A 22,028-nucleotide genomic window follows, 5' to 3' on the forward strand; every position below is an offset into this window, starting at 1 on the left:
TTTTGGTTTTTGGGTTTTTTTTCAAAATAATCTTTACACTAAAGGGACGTGCTTTGGAGTGGCATATTCTGCTCTTCTACAGCACACATGCAGTGTTGGAAATAGAGCTAGTAATGAGGTAGGGATGACCCCTTATGCCATACTATTGATTGTGAAATTTATCCATTGGTTATTCAGACGTTGCAGTACTAGAAAATGATATGGTCTTATGTGCGTTTTAGAAAACAAAACAAAACTGGCTACAAACTAGGGAGCTGAAGCCAAGAAAATAGTTGGGAATAATTTGTTCCTGCCAGCTAAATTTGGAGCTTGCCTTCCATTGTTCTCTTGTGTTGGAAGAGAATTAAAGAAAAGGAAGAGGGAAAAGGAGAAAGCTAAAAGAGAACAGAAAGAACTCTCTGGAGCAACTTATATGCATCAAAAGGAGGAAAGAGGAAGTGAAACTTCCATTCCTCTCACCTCCAGATCTTCTCTGGCATCTTGGCCTGGAGACCAGGAGCTACCTGGTGAATACTGACTCCTGAATGTTGATATCATCCCCTCTTTTGCTTCTTACATTTGATTTTGTCCCTAAATCCTTTTCAATTTGAAAAACCTTTCTCATTGCCCTCCCTGCCATCACCAGCAGGAGTTTCCAGTTTAACCACTCAGCACCTAGTCAATATTCTGGAGGCCTTTCTTCTCCCTTCTTGTTAAATATCCCATAGATCACCCTCACCAAATTGTTTTTACCATCAGGAGCCTTGCTCAAAGGTTAAATTTAGGCTGCTGTGGTGGCACAGGACTGCAATCCCAGAGACTTCAGTGGGAAGTTGAGGAGGTTGAGGCAGGAGAACAGCAAGTATTAAGGTCAGCTTCAGCAACTTAGAACTTTCCTCAAAAGAAATAAGACTGGCGATGAAACTCCACGGTAAAGAGCCCCTGAGTTCAATCCGAGTACCCCCCCCAAAAAAAAAAGCCAAATTTGTGGGGACAAAAGTCAAATTTTCAGAATATACTTAAAACCCCTATCCTATCTACCCTCATGAGTGCTCTCATTTTCTGCCTGTGATCATACTTTTCCTCTTGTAAACACCCTCAGCATCCCTTCCTTCATTATACCCAAGTCAAAACCTTTCAGTGCTCAAAGTTCAACTCAAATTCTTTTCTTTTTTTCCTCTTTTTTTTTTTTTGCAGTGTAGGAATTGAACCTCATCTATGCTAGGCAGGTGTTCTACTCTAAGCTACAACCCTAGCTCTGTTTCTTGCTACACATTGGTTTTTTTTTTGGGGGGGGGGCAGGTAGGGGAATCCATGCCACTTTCATTTTATACAAGGGCTTAAAATTTAACTGAGAAAACCCTCTTCATTTGTTGAACATGTATTATTGACCCAAATTTTTGGTAAGGGCTCACAAATATTCCAATAACTCCCAATTCGAACATACTTAGTTCAACCTCACCAATATTTATTCTACAATATGTACAAGGCATTGTTATAAACATTCTTAGGCTGCCATTGTTAAAGGATAAATGTGTCAAATGTCTGCTCTTGGGAAGAATAGTTCACATATTTATTAATACTAGAAGACCATTTATACTTCATCCATATGATTAATAATTTGTGACTTTTCAAACCAGATACTCTTCCCCCATTGAATTGATGAGTTCTATAAATAGAAGGAATTGTGATGGAAGCTACATCAATGTGTTTAATTGCACACATTTTACATTTCACATCAAGAATCCAAGCTTAGTAGATACAGAAATATAATCAAGCCTTCAACATCATATTGGATCTTGAAACACATATTGATCTTGAAACACCATTGCTAATAACTCCATATATATTAGGCGTGCTTCACTCAAGGGTCTAGAATTTAGGGAACTATGATCTATTCATCTTCCCTACTTCCTCATGTAAGAACTTATGCTGTGTTAAGATTTCTTTGGGAAAAGGGGGGCGGGGAGAAGAAGAAGAAGAATAAAAGGTTTTTCTATTAGTTTTTAAAGAAAGTAAAAGTAATTAATTATTTCACCTGAAACCTTAACAAATGAGTTATTAGCAGAAATCTAAGAAATAGGATGCATAAAGGGAACTGCCTATAAGGATGATGAGCCTTATAAAAATCAAAGACCAAATGCTTGGTGTGCCACCTCTTGCATTTAGGCCAAGAACCATCTGTCCTCTGGTGTTCGTAGCAAAAATTGTCAGGAAATAAGGTGTTAGGAATCAATGTCTCCCTCAGATAGAAAGCATATTTTCCAAAAGTATGGGAATTTTATCACAGAAGTATCTGAATACCACAGGGAAAAAATAAAGAATTTAGCCTCATAGGAAAGCAGAAAGTACCCAGTGTTACAGTCTTTGGCCAATGCTTTCTAATTCTTCTTTTTCATATCTTTAAATACAGAATCCCCTTCACCTACAACTGAGTTTAGAAAATTCATTAAGTTCTGATGCTGATGTCACTGTCTCAATCCTGACCATGAACAACTGGTACAATTTTAGCTTGTTGCTGTGCCAGGAAGACTGGAACATCACTGACTTCCTCCTCCTCACCCAGAACAATTCCAAGTTCCACCTCGGGTCTATCATCAACATCACGGCTAACCTCTCCTCCACCAAGGACCTCTTGAGCTTCCTGCAGGTCCAACTGGAGAGCGTTAAGAACAGCACACCCACCATGGTGATGTTTGGCTGCGACATGGAGAGTATCCGGCAGATATTTGAAATTACCACCCAGTTCGGGGTAACACCCCTTGAGCTTCATTGGGTGCTGGGAGATTCCCAGAATGTGGAGGAACTGAGGACAGAAGGTCTACCCTTAGGGCTCATTGCTCATGGGAAAACTACCCAGTCAGTGTTTGAGCACTATGTGCAAGATGCCATGGAACTGGTCGCAAGAGCCGTAGCCACCGCCACCATGATCCAGCCAGAACTTGCTCTCCTTCCCAGCACGATGAACTGCATGGAAGTGAAAACTACAAATCTCACTTCAGGACAATATTTATCAAGGTAGGATTCAAGGGCCATGAGAGGAAGTAAGATTTTCCTCTCTGTCCCCTATGATTCTGAGTAGTCTTGAACTCTAGTAATATTTCTGAAAGTGCTTCCAGTTACCTAAGGTTAGTATCTTCATTTATCAGCTGTAATTTGATGTACCAATGTGACAGCAAGTACTCAGTCTTGCTTTTAGATCTTGGCTTACCCCCTTACTCACCATTGGTTTGGGCAAGTTATTTAAAACCTCTGAGCCTTGGTTTTCTAACTAGCTGGATAGAGAATAATAATGACACCATTATTAATATTAAAGTATCTTAATTAACATTAAAAGTACCTAACACCATATGGACTCATGGTAACTAAATAAAAATATTTCTTTCCTGCCTATTCTTTTTCATATAGATAGGCTTAAAAAAAATCTTTCTAAATATATAAAGAAGACAAAATTACTCAAGCAGGAAATCTACTTTTCTCTCTGCCCGCAGGCCTTGATACTTAGAACAGTTATAAAGATTAAAGACAGAATCTAGAGTTAGACTGAGTTTGAATTTTAGCTCTGTGACTTACTACTTCCATTACCTAATCAAGTTATTCAACTTTGCTCAGTCTTAGTTTCTTATGTTTTGTATCAATTTATGAATAAAATGGATATGGCACTGGATCCTGTGACCCATGGAATTGGAATATATTATAGATAAATGGATTCATAGATACATAGGAAGATAGGTCTATGAATTCCATAAGAGTATTTTTTTTTATTTTTAGCAATTATTATTTATTATTTGGGACATAAATAATTACACATACATATATTCAAATTAGGCACCTTTCTACTTAGTACCTCAAACTGATTCCAAAGCTAGAATGAAACAGCTTATTTAAAATAAAGAGTAACCCGTCATATGGAAATGATTTTCATAATACCTGGGAAAAGAAGATATTTTGTAGGGGCCTATATTTTCTTCTGTTAAAGGATCACCTATGGTCAGAGATGCCAAGTCAGAGAATTATTGGTATTCCAGAGGTGAGACCTCACCTGTAGTCTAGGCCCTGCTTTTAGGCAGTCCTCTTAGAACAATGACAGTTAACAATACAAAGAAACACAAGACAACCTCGTAGTGTCTTGCCTTTAAAGAATAAAAGTTCAGGGGGAGCCTCAGAATTTTACATTTGTGGATTGGGTACTACCATATTCAAGGCAACATGCTAAATGCCAAATATAAGACTAAGCAAAATCTACAAACTCCTTTCAGAATGTTGTTGATAAAATATAAAATAATTCAGACTTTTATTTCTTAAAAATCTGTTAATGATAAAATTAGATGTTCTATCATCATCAGAACTTTCCATTTCTCGATATTACCTTTGAGTCTTCATAAGATTAAAGTCTATGCCTATTCTATTTTACAATTGTTGTCCAGTTTAATCTACTCTTTATAGATAACTGAAGCTCAGGATTTTATCTAAGAAAAGAAACATTCCCCTTCACAGAAAACATATAAGCAAAGCTTTGATTTATAATTTCAAACAGGCATTATTTTGGAAAGAGAATCACAAACAACAGACAAGAAAAACCACTAGTGAAAGCTACATTAAGTTGTTTACCATCTTTCTGTCCTCATGTAAAATGAAGAACACAAGAAAAATGATTCTGTGTGGATCCTAAACAAAGAATATTTGTTGACTTAGGTTGCATATATCTTAGGGATTCATTTTATCAAGATCAACCAATATATCTGGTTCCCCAAGATGTAGTTTATATCAAAAAGACGTGCCTCTTTCCACAAGGATCCCCTGCACTTTGAAAGTACATGATGGCACTTACTCTACTCTGTCTCCATTATTTGTCTCTGTGTCTCACTTCTGAATTAGAATATAAATTCTATTAAGTGGAGACAGTATGATTCAGCCCAGTCCAAAACCTAGCATGCAGCAGGCACTTAATAGATATTTATGGACAAAAGAAGAAGGAAAGGAAACTTACTTTTATATGCATATCCTAAATTTTCTGTTGCTGTAGAAGAAAATGGATAGTTGGTAGAAAAATATTATCTAAATTATAAACATTTTTTTCTTACATAGATAATACTGTCTGGTTATCTTTTTTCCCTTTTTTCTTTTTCTTTTTCTTTCTTTCTTTCTTTTTTTTTAAATTTTTGTATGTGTGTGGAATGTTAAGTCAGTGGATTATTGCTAACCTCATCATGACTATTTCCACATTTTTATTCCACAAATTTTGAAAACTGTGAAAGAAGAGTGTGAAGTTTGGAACCCAGCAGCAATTCACAACGTATTAGGGTCAGTGACAATATTTTCATCCCCATAGATGTGTTTGAGAAATGAACTCAAAGAACTTCAGAAACTATGCCTGGGACTTCTTCAACTCCCTGAGGAATGCAGTCAAAGAGAAACTTTCAAAGTGTTCAGGAAAGGGTCAAGGGAAGTGGGTGAAACCCTGGAAGGAGTCTTTATAATGAATAACTTAGAATCTGCCTTAAGCCATGAAACATCTGTGGATCTTTCATCATCCTTATTTATTTGGTTTAATTCAATCTTTTAGAAAGTTAGTTATTCTCAGTCCATAAGTCACATCTGCATATAGTAATTTTCTTAATTGTTTCTAAATTTTGTGAGGCTGACCCCACTACCTCACTGCATAATAAAAACCAGGAGGATAATGAGCCATGTCAGAGTTATGCAAGCTTTCATTTCTCACACAGTCATTTTCAGTTTGGGCTGACAGTATTGTTAACATTTCAAAATGTTAACAGAATCACCCAAAACATGGCATTTTCAGTATAGACTTTTAGACTAGAAAAATCATTTCTAATGGCAGAGTACATAGACATAATTACAGGTATAAAAGATTTTATTCTTCCCAGTTCCCTGCATGCCAGAGTAAATGTCCATCATAACTAAATGCACAAAAACTGTTTGGGGACCCAGTTTCTTGTGTGATATTTAATAATTTCTTTACAAGTTGCTTTACTAAATCTTAATTATTTGGAGCCAGTATAGCTGGCACATTATTCTGATAATTCTTCCATAGATGCACATGTCAGGATGCATCTGTCCAACCAATGACCATTTGTTGAACTAGGGAGAAGTCAATAAAATAAAGACTCAAATCTTGCCATTTTCGGAGTTGACAGTCTAACACATGAGGTTTAAAAGTAAGTAAGAGTTATAAACAATGCGATGTGTGATTTTTAAGAATAGAAATGTGGCCAGGCATGGTGGCACACTCTTGACTCCAGAGAGTCAAGAGGCTGAGGTAGAGGATCCCAAGTTTGAGGGCAGCCATAGGAACTTAGCAAGACCTTGTCTCAAAATAAAAAATTAAAAGGGCTTAACTGCGTGGTTAAGCACCCCTGGATTCAATCTTCAGTACCAAAATAAAAATAAAAATTTGTTCAGAAACACAGAGAAATAAATAACTAACTCTTCTTAGATATTTGGTGATGGACTTTGATTTTTTCAGGTTTGGAACAAATGGACAGGCAAGGAAAATGTCATATGCGGATTTTTCAAGACCAGAAAAGGAAATTTAGTACTGTTGGAGCATTAATTGCATATGAAGAGGATTTGAGATGACTCTGGAAAAGTAATTAAGTTGACAGCATAGCACTCGGGTTTTTTTATGCTACACAAAAGGGTTTGCATCATAAGCACAGTAGACATCAGCAGAATGGCAGAACATTAGCCATGACACATTTATAAAATTATAGTCTTGTAACAAATTAACTAAATAAAATGAGAGAGTATAAAAGTCTTGAAAATAAATTTTAAAACCATTAGGATACAAAAATTATTTTTATTTCACAAAATTAATTTCAGCCTTGCCCACATTTCCCTCCTTCCTGTACCATGAACACTAAACTTATAAAAATGAACAAAAGTTTGAGGATTTACCTGCTGTTCCTAGGAATAAGATTTGCACCTGCTGATTTGAAGGCCCTGATTGCTAATGAATCCATTGTTCTTAGAGAAAGACCTTCATGGGTTACTCACAGTCAGGTCAAGGGCACTTACCCTTTAAATTTCTAAGAGTATAGACCCCAGTAAATACCCCTTATCCTTGGCCTGAAAAAAGTCCCTGACCATTTGCCCAAGTAATTATAATCCTGATAGTTATTTGAGCTTCTAAGAGGGATGTGAAATCTTGACTTTCTTCTTCAAACAGCTTCTGAACTTCATTTCTGTATCCTCCAAGAGTTCTATGAAGCAGGAAATAATTAGTTCATTTATTCATTCAAACATTTATTGAAATTTGCTAATATTAAGTAGAAAAAACCCTCAACTGGAGACACAAAGAGTAAGAAATAGAGGGTCCTGCTCTCAAGAAGCTGACAATCCCTTGCATCTATTCTCACACCAGCAAAGGATAGACCCACCTAATTATCTATACTTTTATCCATTTTTCTTGACCTGGATATTTGATTATCATTATTTATTGAGCCAATACCCATTCTATTTGTGATTATTCTCTGGCACTAGCTGGCATTTCTAGTCCCCCTTTCAGTTGACCTTGAAGCTTGATCCGGCCTGTTAAAATCTTTTTCTCCTACAAATTATGTTCATCTGGATGTTTACATGGGTCAAGCAATACAAAGACTAATTGGCCTTTCATTAACAGCAAATCCTTTAATTATTGATTCTGCACATATTATTAAGAACCTATTAATGGGCTCAGTAGTGGAGTGCTTGCCTTGCACATGTAGGGCACTGGGTTCGATCCTCAGCACCACATAAAAATAAACAAAGTTATTGTGTCCATCTACTACTAAAATTACCAAAAATAGAGTGAAGTTATAATTATAAAAGGAGAACCTATTCTGTGTTCTTGTAAATATATCAAAATAGATTCTACTATCATTTATAACTAAAAATAACAAATAAAATTTTTTAAAAAGAACCTATTATGTGCCAGGTATGTTGAGATACTAGAAAAAGTTTCAGAAAAAAATACCAAAACAAATATCCATTCAAAAAAACCCAAGGTATAAATTGATGATGTTCCATAATTTATTCCTGGATATCCCAGAAGAATTCCAGTAACACTTGAGACTGCATGGTATAATTTTAATTTTGCATATTCCTATCTAACAACCACTATAACATAGCAGCATTGCGATGCTAGCAAAGTTATTTAAATTCTATAAACCTTAATTTTCTCAACTACAAAGATTCCTATCTCAAAAACTTAAGTTTGTATGCCTAAGGTCACTTAGCTAGTACCTTGATTAAAACCAGCTTACCGAAATCCACGTTCTGGACTCTTGGAATTAACATAAATCTACCTTAATTGGGATCCTATTACTTTGTAATTTATATTCTTTCTTCCAAAAGCAATATAAAATCTGAGGTGTAATTTCCTCAGTATTAGATTCTTGTCCTAAAGATATCTGCCAAATCCAAACAGTTAGCCTATAGGTTTCAACATGTATTTAAAAGAAGTTGCATTGAGTGTGAAAGCCAGAGGTCAGATGCTGCTTAACTTTGGCTCTCTGCAGCCCTGTGGAAAAATGCACTGCTGTAAGTGACCTACCACATCCAGCTTCCCTCCTAGGTTAACTAACTCAGCCAGAGCTGCCAAGGAATTAAAACTTCTGGAGAACACCTCTCATGATCTCAGGGAGCAATGTGTAAGACCTGCCTTTCCAGATACTTCCATCAGGATTCCCTGTCACTGGACTAACTGACTGAAATCCTTTGAATTTTTTCCCCATTCTGGTCATTTTAGTCATAAAAAGAGTTAAGTCTAAATTTTTCACTAAATCGTGGGGACTTAAGAAGGAACAGTGGAAAATATGTATTCCTCCATGACCCTATTTTGATAAGTACAGCTCAAATGAATTTAATCCAGGTTTCCAGCAAGCTTTAAACTGGCATTTTTCCATTGTAGAGAAACTCCCAAGCTTTTATTTGCCTGAGAAGAAATCATATTCTTTGTCAACTTTTTGACCTTATTTGCATGTTGTAAAATTTGGAAATATGCCCCCCAAAAAGTTTAAAGTTATAGAGGGTTAATGTTGTAAATTTACTCCAAATTCCAGATCAATGGCTGTCTCAGGACTACCTCAATCTCCATGCCCTACGAACTTTCTGAGGGATGTTTCACTGGCAAATTCTGTACAATGTTCCATTGCTGGGGGTATTCTAAGAGAATACCGGGGGAAATCAGTGCCTGGGCTAGCACCAGGTCCAAGTCAAAAGAGCCAGAATAAATTAAATTGGTTATTATACATAATGACCAGAAATGGTTTAAGGGTAAGCACGGACCATAAATATGGAGAAGAGTCAGGGCCACAAGGAGAAAATCAATGACTGGGAATATGGAACAGAGGTAACGGCTGTGTACCATAAGGAAGAAGAAACCATGGGGGAACAGTGTCATTTATAACACATGGAAGCAAGAAAAAGAGAGTACCAAATTCATGTTTGATTTCTTGATACACTCACATCCCAACACACACCAATAATAACACGGCCCAAAGCATGTATTACATTATGACCTAATCACATAGGTCATTTGGGGGAAAAAATTCAAAAATACAAGAAGTTCTTCTTCCACTACACGGTTTTACTTGTAAGTAACTGGATTTTGTAGATATTGGCAAAACATAGACCCAAGTGATTCGTATATATGTATATACTTAATATATTAGTAAATTGCTATTACCCATTAACTAATAGAAATCCACTTTTTAAAAAATAGGCCTTGTATATTGTTTGAGAAGATAACATAATAAATGATTACAGCGTATAGGACCCTCTGCTCAGGATTGAAATTTAGCGGTTTTAAATTCCTTATCAGAGAGGCTTCCCATTGAGCTAATTTCTATTTTTAAAACTATCCATTATTCAGGAGGAAAATGTATTAGAATCTTAATGCTTCAAACAACCTACAAATTGCAAATGCAAATGCTTCCTGGCTGATTGAGTCTCATTCTTTTGGAAAGTGATGAACTCCTAAGGAGATACATGTCTGATTTGAGCAGAAGACATGTATTTAATTGCAAAGCCAGGTACTGTGTTATGCCCAGGATTCAGATGACTTAGTGTGATTGGTGCTTAGATGAACACGGAAGTCTCTTTTAGCCTAGCAGCCTGTTGTGGTATGGTGCAGAGTAATGGGAACAGGATGGGGGTGTTCATTCCTGACAGCAACTCTAAAGATATGGCTCTAGGGATGTGTAGTCTGTCAAAGTCCATGCCTTCAAGGATCTCAGTCTAAAAAGTCAGAGCTGAGGTTAATCAACTGCCAAATACTTGCACTTCAGGCTGCTAAGGAAGATTAGGATGTTCAAGGAGTCATTTTACATGTAGTTCAAGAAATCATCTACATCTAATGTTGCATTTGGAGAGTGGTCCTGTGTGAGAAGAACAAAGTCAATCAAGAGTTGGCAATATATAAATAGGGTAGTAGATAAGCTCTGTGGCTTAGATGGCTAAATTTATAATGTCATATACCATAAGGATGTGTCAGATACCACAAGGGTCTCCTTCTGTGAAACAAGCCACCAAGTGAGAGATAAACTAGTAACCATGGCGTATAGACAAGGATCCTCCAGGGCTGGAAGAAAAAGGGTGGGCTGACAAAAGCAGACACTGGAAAATAAATAAATAAAGGGAAGTACATAGATGCATTCCAGAGAGTAGGGAGAGAGAAACTAGTGTGGCAACTAAGGAGAAAAAGTCCATTCAAGTAGAAATTCAAGTGGGAATGGTCAAGAGTTGATACAGATAAGCTTTTCTGCCCACAGGACAGAATGTTGCATGGAGAGCACCAAAAGATTAGACAGAGGCAGAGGGATGGAGGAAAGGAAGAAACTCAGTACAATAAGACAAAGAATATTTAATAAGATAACTGTAGATTCACCCTCATACCAAAAACCATTAAAAATACTGGAAGGAAGAAAAAGAATTACAAGCTTGAGAAAGAGACATGAAATGAGAATGTAGGGAGTAGGAGAGTCTAGGGACAATCTCTGATATATGAAGGAATATCACACACATGGATTAAAATACAAACAGAAAAATATAAATAGCTAGTAATTAGACAATGGGAGGTCTGTGTAGACTGTGAAATAATCAGAATTGGGCATAAGATTTCTAAAAGACTATCCAAACAGAATAATTTGGAGCTCCTGGTAAAAAAGAGGAGAAATGTGTGTGTAAGTGTGAGCTTATGAGAAATGCAAAGGTGTTTTTTATTGGAAGATTCAAGGCAGATATGAGTCATCAGAAGAAAGGATAGGATTTCTAAATGTCCATGGGTCTCTTCCCAAGTCTCCTCCGATCCCAGAAAATTAGGAAACCTTCAGATCATTTCTTTGTGTCATTACAAAACGCCTTTACTGAGATGGGTTTTGTAATCAAGAGTTGATGTATCTGGAGCCAAATAAAAAAAAGGAACAAGATGCAAATATTTAGAGTCAGTGTGTAGGAGCCAGTAAAACTGACAACTGAACCCAGTAAACTAACAAGAATTAGATGGTGCTGTACAGATTAGGGGGAGTTTGAGAGAAGGTCAATGGTAAAAATACTGTCAAAGATTTCTAATCAGGCAAAAGCAAAAAACAAAATTAAGTTCTCACAGGCAAGAAAAAAATGATAAAGCATTATGGAGGATGAAGCCAATCTCTCACTCCTCAGGGGGAAAATATTAAATATGATGAGATGATCATGGGAAAAATTCAGATCATTTTTCAAGATACAAAAGAATGAGGATACAGATTTTTTTTTAATGATACCAAGAAATTTCCCAGAGGGAAAAATAAATTTCAGGGCTTTACAGAGAAAATAGATATTCACATGTACAGATATGATTAATGGAAGGCAACATTAGGGGAAAAGCAGAGATAATAGGGCAATTTCAAAGAAACAGAACACAAGCGAGAGAAGATGATATACAAAGAAGTTGATGGGTGAAAAAAAATCAAAGTAAAAATAAATGTATGACCTGTAAACACTTAGAATATGAAAAGGGCACAGGAGGATGTCCATGCCTTTAAACAACACAAGAGTTCATTAATGCGTTGCCAAATGAAGATTAGAAACAGCTGGACTATTACAGAACCATTACAAAAGCAGGAAAAAATACTGATTTATAATAAATAAAACCTAAGACTAGTGAAACTTTATATGCCGAATAAGAAGAAAAATCAGGGGAAACAGTTCCACAAGTCTTTAAGAGAGCAGTATTTCTAGTGGGAGATTTTTTAAAAATCTGGCTCTAGTAAATTGTAGAGCAAGTTAACAAAAAGTAAAGCATGAATAATATAAATTATTCATGCAAATTAAGTAAACAATAAAAATCAAGTAAAACATGAATAATGTAATTGATCAGAAAAATTAAGATAAACACTGCAGTTAACGTTGCATAGAGAATGTATATACTCACATCAGTAAGTGCATGGAATACTTACCAAAAATGCCAGTAGCACTGGAAACAGGCTGTAGCCGGGTGCAATAGCACATACCTGTAATCCCAGAGGCTAGGAAGCCTGAGGCAGGAGGATGGCAAGTTCAAAGCCAGCCTCAGCGATGGTGAGGTAGGCGCTCAGCAACTCAGTGAGACCCTGTCTCTGAATAAAATACAAAATAGGGCTGGGGATGTGACTTGTGGTTGAGTGCTTCTGAGTTCAATCCCTGGAACCTAAAAAATAAAAAATAAAAAAGAGAGTACACTTTTATATGGAAAGTACAAAAAACTAAAGCTCAAACCATTTCAGTAATATAATTATTAGCTATTTAGAAAACAAAAGATCAACATACTAAAATCATTTACATCTGAACAAAGCAATAATCATGGTTAAACTGATAGATTTCAATAATTAAATTCTAAAAAGGAAACAGTAAACATGGGAAATAGGAAGAAAGAAACTTGAGGGTTAACACATAAGATAAAAGACATACTATAAAACATCAAAATAATGAAATCAAATAAATCCAAGGGCTGCTTTTAAAAAATATTTAAATCTCTTTAAGCCTCATTAAAAAGCAAATTGCTAATAACAGGGTGAGTATAGCATATGAAAATGGGTTTTTCTATTATAATAAAACAATACATATAGTGAATTTGGAAATGTCAGTAAAGTGTGTGACATTCTACTAAAACACAAAATTCTTAAAATTGACAAGTAGAAAATTTGAGTAGACCAAAAAAATTAACTAATATAGATATGATCAAAATGTTTACCACCACACAAAGATCACACACACTAGACCGTAAGATAAATAAATATACCTAAAATGGATGAGTCACTGATGCAGCTTTTCAAATCTTTAAGAAATAGACAATTCCAATGAGATATATACTGTATTCCAATGCAAAAAAAAAAAAAAAAGATGGAAAATAACTTGATTATATGCCAGAGTGCTTAGTTCACAATTCAAGGTTAGCTATTTAAAAATAATTTCTGTTACCATATATTAAATATTTGTTCTTAACACCATGCCAAGAAACTTCCATACATTATCAAAATGAATTTGAATACTATGACCATGTTAAATAGTGACCATAAATTGAAATACCAGACATTGTTACTCTTATTTGTAATACTAACAAATAGAATGGTACTTGGCACAGATGCATATGTACCCACTGGCCCAGGGTGGACCAGGCCATGCCCCATCCAAAGGGAAGTCTCTCCTTAGCTCCAGATGGTTGTTGTTTTTCTAGAATAGGGGTCCATTTCCAACAGGTGTTCTATTTATCTTAATTTTTTTTCAATTATTTCTAGTTCTGTGATCCATTAACTTTTTAATTTTTTTTAATTGTAGATGGACACAATACCTTTATTTTATTTATTTATTTTTATGTTGTAGTGAGGATTGAACCCAGTGCCCCACACATAACAGGCAAGCACTCTACCACTGAGCTACAACCCAACCCCAATCCATCAACTTTTACGGGTTGTCTTAGATGATTATTAATTATGTTGTCATAAGTGATTTTTTAAAAAATATATATATATATTGCAAAACTCTGGACCACCAGTTTTACTACTTTTGATCTAAAAAGCAATAAAAAGCACTTCTAAACATACAGATCTGTCTAAACGGTTTTTTTTTTAAAGAAAAAAACACAGCCAAAAAAAAAAAATAGAATATTTTTTAACCCTATATATCACCTACACCAAATATCTATGTAGCATATGGCAGTTAAAGTATTTTTTTAAATAATAGAAAGAAAATAATTTAAACACATACAGAAAAAGTGTGAGATTTACACATGCCCTTTGTCATATAATCTAAGAAAATTAAAATCAAGAACACAGAAAACATAAAAAACACAGCAAGTTTTATTTAAGATGTAAAACTAAAATAAATTTTTTATTCATCCATTATACATGTACAAAACTCAAACAAGCATTTTCTTACAAAGAAAACTCTACTAAATTTTTTAAAAATAAAAAGCAAACATTTTAGGGACTGAGGTTATATCTCAGTGGCAGAGTGCTTGCCTAGAATGCATGAGGCCTTGGGCTCCATCTCCAGCACCGAAAAAAAAAATTATAGTTTATTATTCACTTCCTCTAATACAATTAGAAATAAAGATGCTCTATTTGATGGTATATTTATAACTTTAAATGCCTCTATTATTATAAAATAAATTGTGAGCACAGATATATACTCATCAAAAAATAAATAAATAAATAAGTTAGAAAAAAAAGAGGTAGGGGCTGGGGTTGTGGCTCAGTGGCAGAGCGCCTGCCTCGCACATATGAGGCACTGGGTTTTATCCTCAGCACCACACAAAAATAAATAAACAAAATAAAGATATTGTGTCCATCTATAACTAAAAAAATATTTTAAAAAACAAAGAGATAAATTTAAATGAAAAGTCAAAATTAATTGAGGAGAAATTCCTAATTTACCATAAATGACATTGTATGCACCTCTTTAGCAACACATTCCCAGAAGACTATCATTTGCCAAAATTGACCAGGAAAAGTAAAAAGTTTAATAGAAGAAATTTTAAAATGAATTGAAGGATTATATATTTTTTTAATATTTATTTTTTAGTTTTTGGTGGACACAACATCTTTATTTTATTTTTATGTGGTGCTGAGGATCGAACCCAGCACCCCGTGTACACTAGGCAAGCACATTACCGCTTGAGCCACAACCCCAGCCCAGGATTATATTTTTTTAAGTGCCAGGTCCAGATAGTTTTAGAACTGACACCCATAAACTCAAACGGAAAAGCAAAACACTAATCATTTCAACTGAAATTTACCTAAAATGTTTCTTATAGAAAGTTCTTCCCTTCCTGGACTTTTAAGACTACCTTCCACCTGATTTTGAAAGTACAATAAAACCTAGGGGTAAAGTATAATCAGATCTATAATTTACTTTTTTAATTTTTATTTTTATTGTTCCTTTTTAGTTATACACAACCTTTGGATTCATTTTAATAAAATTTTTTAAAAGCATGGAATATAATTGGCTCAAATTCAGTCCCCAGTATTTCCCCTTTCCCTCTCTTCCTTCCTCTCCATGTTCTCTTTACTCTATTGATCTTTCTGTTATTTACTTTCAGATTTTTTTGTGGGAGAGGCAGGGGGTTAGTGTTTTATAGATATACATAATGGTAAAAGTTACTGTGGTATATTTGTATATGGACATAGGAAAATTAGGTTAGATTCATTCCTCTGTTCTTCCCTTATCCTGTCCCTTCTCTCTCCCCCTCTTCTCCTTCATCTAGTCCACCAACCATTCTTATATTCTCAAGGAATTCCATTCCCCGCTCCCCTTCCCTCCACCTCTCTCTCCCTCTCCCTCTCCCTCCCCTCTCCTTCTCCCTCCCCTCTCCCTCTCCATCTCCATCTCCCTCTCCCTCTCTCTCTTATTTTTTCCTTCTTGTTTTGAACTAGCTTCCACGTACCAGAGAAAATGTTCAACCTTTGACTTTTTGATCTGGCTTATTCGTTTAGCATGATAGTCTCCAGATCCATCCATTTACCAGCAACTGCCATAATTTATTTCTTCTGTATGGCTGAATAAAACTCCATTGTATATATAGACCACGTTTCCTTTCATTTTTTTTAGTTATAGTTGGACACAATACCTTTATTTTATTTGTTTATTTTTATGTGGTGCTGAGGATCAAACCCAGTACCTTGCACATGCTAGGCAAAGGCTCTACTGCTGAGCCTTTGTAGTCTCTCATACATCAATGATTTCTCCACCTAACTGGATCATTCCCATTGGCATAAGAACCAGTGCATCATTTTCCACCTGAAATATATACACCTATGCATGTATGATATACACACATACTCATGTATATGTTTACTTGATTTCCCCCTCCATCACTATTCCATTTGTGTTCTTCTCTTTACACCATCATGTTCTAAGGAGTTACCTCCCATTTCTCTCTTCACATTCTCCCTTGAATCTGCCCCACTGAGGTATTAGGCTTCAGCACTTTACCAAAATCACCCTACAGAAGTCACCAGTGACCTACACATTTCTAAAGCCAATGGTCAATTCTGTCTTTGTTTGATCCATCTGCTAGAAGCATTTGATATATTCCATCACTGTTCCCTTCTTCAAACACCTTTTACTTGGCTTCTAAAACACATCACAGCCTGTTCTCCTACATCTGTGGTTATTCTCAGTATCTTTTCATAGTTCTTCCTCACCAGTGCCACCTGTTAATGTTAGAGTGTCCCAGGACTCATTCACTGACCTTCTCTTCACCTATAATCATTCACATAATGATCTCATTTGGTCCTAAATGCTGTGTATATGTTGATGGTTTCCTAATTTGCATCTGCAGTGTAGACCTTATTTCTTGAGCTCCAGATGATCCAACTGCCTACTTGACACGAGTCTGTATCTTTATAAGTTATCTCAAACTTAACAGCCATAAAATTGGGTTCTCTCCCATCTCAAATCTGATTCCCCTATGGTTTTCTTTGTCTCAATGGCAATTCCATCCTTGCAGCTGCTCAGGGTACAAACCTCCGTGGCATCCTTGACCCTCCTTTTCCTAGCAACCCTGTCTGAGCTGTCAGAAAATTCTGTCAGCTCCAGCTTCAAAACATATCAAGATCCAATTAATTCTTCCCACCACCATAACTTCTCCCTCAGTCCATACCACCATCACCTTTTGTCTACATGTGTGAAGTAGCTTCCTAACTGGTCCCTCTGTCTCTGCTCTTGTCACCGAAGTCCATTTTTAGCAGCACTGTGACAATCCTGTTAAAACACAAGTCATATCAAATCATCTTTGTATTCACAATCCACCAATGGCTGTCCATCTCACATCAAGGAAAAAGAATGTTTACAATGACCTAGAAAAACCTATTTTTCCCAAACCCACCCTCCTACAAATTTTCTCTGACTGCGTCTTCAACTACTCTGCCCTCATCCCTCCTCAGATGTTCCAGACACACTCCCACTTCAGTGACTTGGGACTTGTTTTTCTCTGTACATGGAATGCTCCTTACACAGATATCCTCATGCCCAGTTCTTTCTCCTCCTTCAACTCTTTATTCAAATATCACCTTCTCAGAGAGAAAGCCTTCCCTGGTCTTCCTACTTTATTTTTGTCCTTTGCACTGAGTGCCATCTAATATCTCATGCATATTATCCATTTAGCATATTTGTTCTGCCTCCTTCCATAGAATATAAGCTGCATATAAGCTGCATAGATTCCTGTCTTCATTCACTGCTAGGCACCTAGACCAGTGCCTGGCATTTAGTGAGTATCGTTGAATGCATAAATGATTGAATGGGTAATGTGTTGTTTGTTAATATCTTTGCTCATTTGTTTGAATGAGTAAGTATGAAAATCCTTTAATTAGTATGTTGGGATTTCGTGTGCTAATACGGCTTCGAGAGTAGATAATAAATATAGTAAATACAGATCTTGGTTATATATTGAACTGTCTCAAAACATTTTAAAGTAATTTACAAAGTACCAATTTTATCTCAGGTGCCATACAAATCAAACTTATTCTTAACTAGTGACATAATCAGGAACTTTCAATAAAGTAAAATTAACTAACGAGCCTCATTCATTTAAGCAGAGAGGATTGCGGTGGTAGTGAGGGTGTTACTGGACTGGTCTCTTAAACATCACTGTGTGCAAGGCACAGTGCTAAGCTAGGTCCTCACTCCTAGAGTGAGAGCCAGGTCCTCATATGATTGCAAAGGTGTTGTAATATTCTTCTTAGTGGTCTCTGGGTCACCATCTCTTCTTTCCTATATACACATTTTACTTGCTTGCAGGTCAGTATTACTAATATGGCCCTCTGGTTATATCATTACACTGCTCAGAAATCTTCATTGCTCCCTTTGTACTATTAAAAAAATCCAATCTCATAAAATGAGTGTGTAAAAATTCTCTGCAGTCTAGCTGCAGTGTGTTTTTCTGTTTCAAATATTTCTCCACCTTGCTTTCCAATCTGATTGTTGTGCTTACTGACCCTTCTCAGAGTTTCCATCTTTTGTTGTTTTGTTCTGTTTTGATGGTGCTAAGGATCAAACCCAGGGCCTTGTGCATGCTGTGCAAGCACACTATCACTGAGCCACATTCCTCACTGTGCTTTTCATCTTCTTATCTTTATAACATTCCTGAATCTGGAAGATTTGTTTACGGTGCATATCAAGGCTGGAGCAGTTGTCTGATCAGCATAAAGAATGGTGTTGGTATTATTCCCTTGGATTCAAGTTCTTAATTCCTATTAAAGGAACTAAAGATTAGTTTGATCTTTTCTTATGCACACATTGCTCTCTGGGCTTACACTGAGCTTACATTCAACTAAATACTGAAGGTCTTATTTATATGACCCATTTTGGCGTGGTTTGTGAGCTAAATATGATCCTATGCATTGACCCTCTGAAAAATCACTGCTTTTTTTATGAAGACAAAATATCCCTTGATCATACCATCTTTTTTTCAACTTTTCCTGCTACTACCTTGTAAAATTAGCACAGGGAGAAGTGAGAGAGAGGGAGAGAGAAGGAGGAAGCACTCGGCCTGGCACATGGAATTATATTTGGGACCTCCTCCTTCTAAACTGTTTCCTGTAGAACCAGCAAGGGGAAAAGGTATTCTAAAATTATCTCTGATGATCATGTCCCTCCTCAGACAGAAGCTCCTCAGTGTCTCCCCATGGCCTCATGTGACCTCAGAGATGACATAATTCATTTCCCACCCTCATCCGCAGCCTTATTTCTCACCACCTATTGTCCCACAGCTTGCACTCTCCACCTGTGGACTTTGTGCATCTCTCGGGGCTGATAACTTTATTTTCCAGTTTATCTCCCTGAATAACTGTATTTTCTTCTTCAAGACTTCGCTCTGCTGCTACCTCCTCCTCTACGAAGCGTTCCTGAGCACACGGTCTAGGGTGAAACCTGCAGGTGGCTGTGTTCTCTCTTCCGGTGACACCAGATTTCCCTCTATCAGGATACTCGTTAAACTGGTGTGAATTGCTTCTTCGCTTTCTTTCCCCCCACAAGTAGATTTTGAGCTCTTCAAGACTAATGAGTTTTCATCTTTGTAACTATTAGTGGTAAAATGGTACCTGGTATTTCTCAGTTTATCATGCCATCACAACTGTGCCTAGTTGCTTTTGTTCTTGTTCTTGTTCATTCAAGAGTCCAGGACAAGGTAGAAAGGAGCATGGTAAAATTCAATTTATGCAAGAGCAGGATGGCAACATAACTTTGCACTACTTTTAATCTTTCAACTAATAGAGTAAGCATTTATACTCTGCTTGATTATCATTACATTTCAAAGAATATATAGAGAAGGCAACTGTTGCTAAAAAGTATTGATGAGATTACTTTAATTTACCCTCTCTGTAAGTCTGAAAATAAACTAGGCATAAATAATCTGTCATAAATGGAGATTCTCTGGCGCCCAATATATCAGTGCCAATTGCACAGTGAAAAAAGACTCTGGGTTTTCTGGGCTGGGAAAGCTGGAGACCTTTGGATTCTGATTGATTTGCTTTCTTTGACAGATGGCTGTCTCAAAGCCAACTGAGTACTGTCCTCCTGTCATGGTCATCTTAACTGCTACCACTGCTAATGAGGAATAGGCTTTACTGAAAGGAGGGAGCTGTATTATCTGCAAAAAAAAATTCTGAAGCCTTCTAGTGCCACCTTCTGAGATGCTTTAAGGATATACTTATTCAGAGGCCGTCCCTCAAGGGTTCATCAAGCTAAAAATCCATAATCATCAAGCCCCAAACATTCTTAAAATAATGAAAGAATCCCCTTTCTACAACTTTCAACTTTGCTTTCCAGATTACTAAACTGAGTAAATAAAATTACCTATTTACTAATGGCCTTTTTATTCTCTAGGTTATGTCAGCAAATGTTCATATGTCCATGTTTTAAGAAATCTAAAAGTAGATTTCTTATCAGAAATACAATCATAGTCCCCCTTCCTTTACGGGACCAAGATAATTATCAATTGATTAATCTGTATATTTTAATGATTTGGTTCCCTGCTTCTCTGAAGAAGCAGAAAACTGTTTTAAAGTCTAGGATAGCTGAGACTTCATTACTTGTTGAATAATAGAAATTATTTTAAGTGATAGAATCCCACTAGGGAGTGCTAACATGAATAATTGCTATTACATGCAATCTATCAAAATGAAGAGTTTCGTTGCATATAATGATAGTAGCATCTTCAAATATGATTTACATTTATCTCTATTGAACATTGGTGCATACTTCACACTTTCTGATTTTTCTATGTCCCTTCTGTGGCAACATAACTGGATACTACTTCTATTAGCAATTGTAGATTATGGAGTATTGTTCATGACAGGCAATGGGTGAATGTGTTTTGCTATGCACTTAGACTTATGTCATCTGGTTCCTCAGAATACCTACTATGTGACATTCCACATTTCAATTTAATTTCTTTTAATTTGAAATGTGTCTTGAGTCACTGCTATGGGTTTATCTTAATGCAGTATTTGTGTGTGTGTGTGTGTGTGTGTGTGTGTGTGTGTGTCCAACTAGAAAAATTATAATAAAAGACTTGAAAAAGAGACCTGGGGATGGCCTCAATTGAAAACAAAACTTGAATGACATTGAATGATAGCTATCATGTCTAGAATATTTGTTCCATATTAGAAAGCATAGTATGTGCTTTATATGCATTATGTTCAACCCTTACAATGGAGGAAGGATTATTTTCCCCATTTTGCTGAGAATGAAACTAAAGCCTACAGTTCAGTAAACTGACCAAGGTCAATGCTAGCAGGTGGCTGGGTCAATATTAAAATGCAGTTGAATCTGATGCCAAAGTTTGGGGCTATTATTCTGACAGGAGGCCTTGAAGGCAAGTATAGAGATGCCACAGTTTATGTGTTACCTCTTATTTCTCATCTTCTCAGGCTCAAGAAAGACAGAGGCTATGACCAAGCATTTTCCTGTCCAGTTTATATCAGAACATGTACTGAAAGTGCCTGAATTCATAGAGTTAGGAATGGGTTTATCATTTAGTTGGTAATTTTCCTTTCTTTGACTTTTGGCAGAAGATCTCCCTAGAGCCAAGGCCAATTGTTTTTCTCTAATGACAAGGGAGGGTAGCCTGAAGCTATCCAGAGAACTGCAAGTTTATTTATCATTCTTTTCTTTGTTTCATGGATTATATCCAATATACAGCGCTGAACTGGCCCCATGTGGAAAGATATATTAATTGTTAACACTCTATAAGGAGAAACATGGTAACAAGATTTGGCTATTTCTGATGTTATGAATGCAGGGTTTTTTAATATTTATTTTTTAGTTTTAGGTGGACACAATATCTTTAATTTTTATTTTTATATGGTGCTGAGGATTGAACCCAGTGCCTCATGCATGCTAGGCGAGCACTCTACCACTGAGCCACAATCCCAGCCCCACTGAAACATAACCTTTGCAGTTTTAAAGTGATTATAAAAGTAGATGCTTGCTTACTTACTAAAATTCACTTTAAAACCAGAAATATTTATTGAGCAGATTTGGTTGCAATGAAATATATAGTGAATGGATAAATTGTTTATGTTAAAGATGCT

The 22,028-nt window shown here is 36.1% G+C and overlaps 1 protein-coding gene across 2 annotated transcripts in view; it reads left to right on the forward strand.

Annotated features, from left to right (window-relative positions):
• Grin3a (glutamate ionotropic receptor NMDA type subunit 3A) overlaps window positions 1-22,028 on the forward strand; it is a 171,269-nt gene that overhangs the window by 41,546 nt on the left and 107,695 nt on the right. For both annotated transcript variants that reach the window (XM_076843235.1, XM_076843236.1), the window contains exon 2: window positions 2,393-2,997. In XM_076843235.1, the coding sequence (XP_076699350.1) occupies window positions 2,393-2,997 (605 nt within the window). The remainder of the gene's footprint in view (window positions 1-2,392; window positions 2,998-22,028) is intronic.

The sequence above is a fragment of the Callospermophilus lateralis genome, chromosome 2, assembly GCF_048772815.1.
Source record: "Callospermophilus lateralis isolate mCalLat2 chromosome 2, mCalLat2.hap1, whole genome shotgun sequence".
Lineage (NCBI taxonomy): Eukaryota > Metazoa > Chordata > Mammalia > Rodentia > Sciuridae > Callospermophilus > Callospermophilus lateralis.